General features: G+C 33.7%; 1 protein-coding gene across 3 annotated transcripts in view; it reads left to right on the forward strand.

Moving 5' to 3' along the window:
• LOC136041455 (longitudinals lacking protein, isoforms H/M/V-like) overlaps positions 1-7,770 on the forward strand; it is a 46,767-nt gene extending 38,997 nt beyond the window's left edge. For 2 of the 3 annotated variants that reach the window (XM_065726138.1, XM_065726139.1), the window contains exon 6: positions 6,020-7,770. In XM_065726138.1, the coding sequence (XP_065582210.1) occupies positions 6,020-6,273 (254 nt within the window). In that variant the 3' untranslated portion in view covers positions 6,274-7,770. The remainder of the gene's footprint in view (positions 1-6,019) is intronic. The other variant, XM_065726137.1, reaches the window with a different exon arrangement.
• The last annotated feature ends 431 nt before the right edge of the window (positions 7,771-8,201 follow it).

Below are 8,201 nucleotides of genomic sequence, written 5' to 3' on the forward strand. Positions count from 1 at the left end.
TTAGACCATCAAAAGTTAAGCAGAAAACTATAAGACGTTATTTCCGTATCTCTTTCAGATTTCCCGGAAATAATTCCCGAAATGTGCGTCTCGAAACATAATGCTTCGAATTGGTGTCAAGTTAAGACGGCCCTAGTTTCTGAAGTAAACGTTTTAGAGATAAAATAATTATGAACTCATATAGAACTTTTATTGATGTTTTCGAGAACTGAAGCATGAAATTCCGTAGCTCTTACAGATTTCCCGGAAATAATTCCGGAAAAGTGAATCTTGTTCCGATTTTTTGACATTTTCTTAAATTTTCGATTTTGATGTCTATTTTATTTTTATCGAGTAGTGCTATCGCTCGAAATAAAACCATATCAAAGATGCTTCAAGATAACAATCGAAGCCGCATTAGAAAAATGTCCTCTGAAGGACATAATGGAGACTATTGCTCCGTAACTGTGTCCCGTTGGGCACAGTTGCACGTGTTGCTACGCAACTGTGCCCTAAGGAACAGGGCACAGTTGCTGTAACACTTCTCGTTGCACAGGCAACGGAGGTCTAGTTTCTCTTTGAGTGTCCTGGCTCATCATTTATTTCTGTTTTTTTTTCTTTTTTTTTCTTTTTAGGTTTTTTCTTTATTTAGTTTTTTCTTTTTTAGTTTTTTTCTTTTCTTTTAAATTTTTAGCTTTTTTTATTCATTTTTTTACTCACCGATTGAGTAAATGAAATATTAATATTCCTTGAATTGCGAAGATGGTGCGTAGACCTATCAGTGATGGAAGAAAGAGTAGTTTGAAGGGATGTCTTTCAAATGTCTTTCCCTCCTCAACGTTCTGCTCTTTACGCTAAATTTTTTTATTGTTTTAAAAAGTATAACTGTGACGAAGAGTCGAACTTTAGCGTAAAGAGTGGGACGTTGAGGAGGGGACAGCCGCTTTCATATACAGAATAATATCTGTTCCTTTTAAGTTTTAATGTCGCTCCTAACTTTCAATTGATAAAACTTTTTTATTATTATTTAATTATTAATTAAAGTCGCTGACGTATTAGTTAAACGTGTCGGAATACAGGTTGTTGGTAGAGCACCAGCAGCGAACTTATTTGGATGAAAATCCACCTTGTAGAGAACGCCATATCAATTAGATTTAAGTTAAAATCTCCCACTATTACAACTTCATTTGTAGAAAAGAAGAGACGGATCCACTCGGATATCTATAAACCCTACCCAATATCAAAGCCTTATTTTGTAATTTGATTTCAATAAACCAGGATTCAAAAACCCATTCATCATTTCTTGACAGATCGCTTCGAACAGAATAACGAAAAACATCAGACATATACATTGCTAGACCAACCTTTGCCATTCTTCTGTGATAGAAACCATCCTTAGTTTTTTGGCTGTTCAGGGACATGTATATTTTTTTCCAGTTCCTATTTGGAGACAAGACGTTGGGGCTATATTCTTTCAAATTTTAAATCAGTAAGCCTATGTATGCTGTTTTTTTCTCAGTTCACTGCTAATTAATGGCGGTTTCTATCTTGCAAAAATAACCGGGGAAGCCAAATATCTAGTTATTCATGTTGATATGTCTTTTCGCACACTTTCTGTCGTTTTTTACATCAATACACCTGCATTGATTTTGAAACATCGACTTAGCATTGGATAATGACTGTAATTTTATGTTTTCTTCTTAGTTCTAGTTAAAAAAAATCTGGTGAATTCAAGATGATTCAAACTATTATCAATAATGTGACTGGCTATGGCACTTGGTATTTACCAAGTGACATATAGGGATCGCAATTTCTGTTGGTCTGTCGTTCCCGGTTTTGCTAGTTTGGGCACTTCCAGATAAGGTAGGACGATGAAATTTGGCAGGTGTTTCAGGAACCAGACCAGATTAAATTAGAAATAGTGGTTTCCCCGACTCTACCATCTGAGGGGGAGTGGGAGGGGGCGGTTAATTCGGAAAATTAGAACTTACGAAAAAGTGATTTGAACTTAACAAAATTTCATATTTAGAAGGAACCCGCATGACAGAGCTCTCATTTTAAATCCTGACCGGATCCGGTAACATTGGGGGAGTTGGAGGAAGAAACCAGAAATCTTGAAAAACGCTTAGAGTGGAGAGATCGTGATGATACTTGGTGGGAAGAATAAGCAATAGACCTAGATACGTAATTGAAATAACCAGACCAGATCCGCTTTCTTTGGGGGGGTTGGGGGGCTATATTCGGAAAAACTTGAAAAAATGAGGTAATTTTAACTTACGAACAGGTCATCAGATCTTAATGAAATTTGATATTTAGAAGGACCTCGTGCCTCAGACCTCTTATCTTAAATTCTGAATGTATCCGGTGACATTTGGGGGAGTTGGAGGGGGAAATCGGAAATCTTGGAAAACGCTTTTAGTGTAGAGATCGGGATGAAACTTGGTGGTAGGAATAAGCACATGTCCTTGATACGTTATTGACATAACCTGACCGGATCCACTCTCTTTGGGGGATTTTTTGGGGGGGGGGTGGAATTCGATAGTTTGGGCACTTTCAGATAACCTAGGACGATGAAATTTTGCAGGCGTATCAGGGACCAGACTAGATTAAATTAGAAGTGGTCTAGTTTGTTTACTTTTATTTCTAAATCCCTTTCAACTTGCCCTAAAAGCTGTTTTGAAGGTATCGTGGATATTTTTTTTAAAACAATTTTGGATGCACATAGTATATTTTGGTTTAGTTCTTCATACCCAGCATTGTGCCTGCAGGTTTCAATGTAATACCCTGAGCTCTGCCTTGGATGTTCCTAAATGTCTTTTCGGTAATCTGGATGTGCCACGTGCCTTTTGACTTATTTTTACATCCCCTCAACTTTCCCGTAAAGATTTAGTCTAATGCTTTATTCTGTTACGGGAATACTGTATGTATGCCATTTTAACAACCTGAATGGATAGACTATTTTCATTTCTTTTTGTTACAGTAGCAGTGATAGCTGTGAAAGCCCTGAATTTCACATCAGTAGCGTAAGCCATCTGCGAGAGTAATTTCTGCATGTTTATAGTTCCTTTTTATTTAGTTTGACGCGCCCAGAAATTTTTAAATTAATATTCTTAGCTGTTCCTGAGATGTCACAGATGCTCATTTTTACAACATTTAATGTGCATTGTCTCTTTTGATTTAGTTTATTATGCCTTACAACATGTCCTGAAAGTTCCTGTCTTTGTTTCAGTTTAATACCACATGTTTTAGCTGAAGCATTGCATACTTATAGCCCTTGGCCCAAAGGCCCTGGCGTTCAATCATTTTGAGAATTGGCTATTAAATTTTTACTCGGATGTATTTCTGGGGGAAAGCAGCCAATGGGGGCGTGGGAAGGGTGGTTGGTTGTCCTATGGTTGTTAACGCATAAAAATGACACTTGATATATATTTTTATTCGAAGGGGCAAGTTTCAACGATAATTTCTTCCAAAAGAAATGGTCTAGAGGAAAAGCATATAATAACAATGCTTTGACTCTGTGAAGCACCCAACGCTACTGTGCTGTTTATTAATATCCATATAATAACATAGCATAACATAATAATAACATAGCATAACAATAACATAGCATATATTAACAATGCTTTGACTCTGTGAAGCACCCAACGCTACTGTGCTGTTTATTAATATCCATATAATAACATAGCATAACATAATAATAACATGGCATAACAATAACATAGCATATAATAACAATGCTTTGACTCTGTGAAGCACCCAACGCTACTGTGCTGCTTATTAATATCCATATAATAACATAGCATAACAATAACAATAACATAGCATATAATAACAATGCTTTGACTCTGTGAAGCACCCAACGCTACTGTGCTGTTTATTAATATCCATATAATAACATAGCATAACATTATAATAACATAGCATAACAATAACATAGCATATAATAACAATGCTTTGACTCTGTGAAGCACCCAACGCTACTGTGCTGCTTATTAATATCCATATAATAACATAGCATAACATAATAATAACATAGCATAACAATAACAATAACATAGCATATAATAACAATGCTTTGACTCAATGAAGCACCCAACGCTACTGTGCTGTTTATTAATATCCATATAATAACATAGCATAACATAATAATAACATAGCATAACAATAACATAGCATATAATAACAATGCTTTGACTCTGTGAAGCACCCAACGCTACTGTGGTGCTTATTAATATCCATATAATAACATAGCATAACAATAACAATAACATAGCATATAATAACAATGCTTTGACTCTGTGAAGCACCCAACGCTACTGTGCTGTTTATTAATATCCATATAATAACATAGCATAACATTATAATAACATAGCATAACAATAACATAGCATATAATAACAATGCTTTGACTCTGTGAAGCACCCAACGCTACTGTGCTGCTTATTAATATCCATATAATAACATAGCATAACAATAACAATAACATAGCATATAATAACAATGCTTTGACTCTGTGAAGCACCCAACGCTACTGTGCTGTTTATTAATATCCATATAATAACATTGCATAACATTATAATAACATAGCATAACAATAACATAGCATATAATAACAATGCTTTGTGAAGCACCCAACGCTACTGTGCTGCTTATTAATATCCATATAATAACATAGCATAACATAATAATAACATAGCATAACAATAACAATAACATAGCATATATTAACAATGTTTTGACTCTGTGAAGCACCCAACGCTACTGTGCTGTTTATTAATATCCATATAATAACATAGCATAACATAATAATATCATAGCATAACAATAACAATAACATAGCATATAATAACAATGCTTTGACTCAATGAAGCACCCAACGCTACTGTGCTGTTTATTAATATCCATATAATAACATAGCATAACATAATAATAACATAGCATATAATAACAATGCTTTGACTCTGTGAAGCACCCAACGCTACTGTGCTGCTTATTAATATCCATATAATAACATAGCATAACAATAACAATAACATAGCATATAATAACAATGCTTTGACTCTGTGAAGCACCCAACGCTACTGTGCTGTTTATTAATATCCATATAATAACATAGCATAACATTATAATAACATAGCATAACAATAACATAGCATATAATAACAATGCTTTGACTCTGTGAAGCACCCAACGCTACTGTGCTGCTTATTAATATCCATATAATAACATAGCATAACAATAACAATAACATAGCATATAATAACAATGCTTTGACTCTGTGAAGCACCCAACGCTACTGTGCTGTTTATTAATATCCATATAATAACATAGCATAACATTATAATAACATAGCATAACAATAACATAGCATATAATAACAATGCTTTGTGAAGCACCCAACGCTACTGTGCTGCTTATTAATATCCATATAATAACATAGAATAACAATAACATAGCATATAATAACAATGCTTTGACTCTGTGAAGCACCCAACGCTACTGTGCTGCTTATTAATATCCATATAATAACATAGCATAACAATAACATAGCATATAATAACAATGCTTTGACTCTGTGAAGCACCCAACGCTACTGTGCTGTTTATTAATATCCATATAATAACATAGCATAACATAATAATAACATAGCATAACAATAACATAGCATATAATAACAATGCTTTGACTCTGTGAAGCACCCAACGCTACTGTGCTGTTTATTAATATCCATATAATAACATAGCATAACATTATAATAACATAGCATAACAATAACATAGCATATAATAACAATGCTTTGACTCTGTGAAGCACCCAACGCTACTGTGCTGCTTATTAATATCCATATAATAACATAGCATAACAATAACAATAACATAGCATATAATAACAATGCTTTGACTCTGTGAAGCACCCAACGCTACTGTGCTGCTTATTAATATCCAATCCCGTGACTAGCTTCTAATAAAATCAGTTGAATTGGTTTAATAAGCTTTACTGTTTAATTTTATGTGTCAACTTTGCTTATATTTTGTTTTAGAAGTTGAAGATCCTTTGCCAACTCACCATGAGGAGGTCCTGGCCATTCCGAATCTTATTTTGTTTCCTAAACGTGAAGATGTTCCTTTAGATACTTTTCCTGGCTTTTCAGGACCTCGTGAACTTCAACTTGACACTCAGGAATCTAGCGCCACATCTTTTGACGGTCAAGGTATATCTCAAATATTGTGTTTCGTTAGAATTAAACTGGGACGGACTAGTGTATTAAATAGTATAAATTTAGACTACTATTAAGATGGAAGTTTTCCTTGTCTTATTCCGCTGTTCTAAATGCTAAATCTTTTTTGGGTCTAGCAGGAACGTTTCAAATCCTCACTTAAAAGAGGTTTCATGAAAATTGGTTTCTACAACCTAGAAAATTAAGTTTAAACCTAAGTATTCATATATATTTTCTTATAAATCAAGACTTAAATCCGTTTATCAAGACAAGCAAAATTGGCTGCGAATGCTTAATACATTTTAATATATTTTTTTTATATAGTTATAATATATATCTTTTATATAATAAATTTCATAGTGTAGAATATTAATCTCGCTAAAAGTCCTAGACTCAAACTAATTACAGGATTAATTTTGTTGAGTTAAGAGTCAACAAAATGTAGGTCCACCTAGTTCCTTTTGTTAGTTTGTTTTTTAGAATGTTGTATTTTTTTCTGCAATGTAGAATGAAGTCCTATTAAACTTGTGTAATCACTTAGAAAGTCACGCAGGAATTTTTTGGAACTTCAGTAAAAAAAAAGAAACTTTAAACAAACCTAGATAAAATTGATGATTATCCTCATTCATTGATTGAAACAGATGAAAAATAAGCCTGAAAGTGTATAGTTTCTTTTTATTTTCAATTTATTCAAATAAAAAAAAATTCACTTATGTTAGTTTTTTGTCTTCTAAATCATTATTGCGTGAATGTCTACTCCCAGACCTTATGAAGGAGTTTACAATCCTCTTCGCCAAAAGGTAAAATCATCTCCTTGCTATAGAAAAAAAAATTATAGAAAATTTTCTGACTGGAATGAAGACATTAGGAAAGTATTCCAAGTAAACAATTCTGTTTTCGTGCCATCATCTCCTACTTTTCTCTCCCTTCACTTCTTTCGATTGATGGAAGAATCTTTGAATTGGAGCTACAAGATTAAGACATGTTTATTTCCTATTTTGATAATATTGGTAAAGTTTCAGCTTCTTCTGTAATTCCTTCTTTTCCTCTTCTAAATTTTAGGTCTTTTCTTAGATCTATCTATCTTAAATCGAGTGGTATTATGAATTTTTGTAAAATTATGATTGCAAGAATTAAGACATTTTCATTGTTAAGATCTACCTTCTTTTCATCGTTCCTACCCAAACGATATTAGTCATAATAAGTAACTAGTCTTGAAACTTCTTTTAAATTTTGTTATTCCAAGGACTTTAATATGTTCTCGTATTATTTTTCTTCTGAAACGTGGGCCACGGAATGATCCCGCAAGTTGTCGTGGTCCAATAGCTTTTTATTTGTGTTTTTGAAAAATCTAATTTCTTGACTTCTTCATTTCCTTGATTTAAAACGATTTTTTCGTGATTTTCTGTCTCGTTTTTTAGGAAAATTATTCAGCAGGCCTTGCATGCACAGCTTTCCTCAGTTACTTATATCCGGCTCTTGACTCTTGTCTGATACCTATTGCTCCAATTTCGTATCGTACGAAAAGCATTCGATTCATTTTTGCGCCAGATTAGTCTTCAGAAACAATTCCAAACTGTTATAAGCGGTATTACATATTTTTCTTTATTTCATATTTATCTGGTAGTGCCATCTTGGCTGATCTGCTTTTTTGTAACGCTTCCAAAAGAGTGTGTGGTGTCCCACAAGGGTCTGTTATTGGACTGATAAATGTTGGGCAGTCATGCTTTCTCATTTTCTTCAGAGTCACGAAGACTTCCCCTGACTAAAACGATATTTATCTATCAAGAGGAGCTAATGGTAGCTATATGATTTTCCTTCTTTGCTTTCTTGGACACTCAATAGACGAATTCATCGTTCCCATTCACTCAATTTTTATTCCATTTAAAGTATTTGGGCATTTTCCAATAATGCTGGATTTTCACTTGTTCGAAATTTCTTGTTGTATCGAAATTACGCTTCCAACTTTCAACCTTGTTGTCCAGTGTCTACCCAAGCCTCTTGG

The sequence above is a fragment of the Artemia franciscana genome, unplaced genomic scaffold (assembly GCF_032884065.1).
Source record: "Artemia franciscana unplaced genomic scaffold, ASM3288406v1 PGA_scaffold_23, whole genome shotgun sequence".
In the NCBI taxonomy this organism is placed as follows: domain Eukaryota; kingdom Metazoa; phylum Arthropoda; class Branchiopoda; order Anostraca; family Artemiidae; genus Artemia; species Artemia franciscana.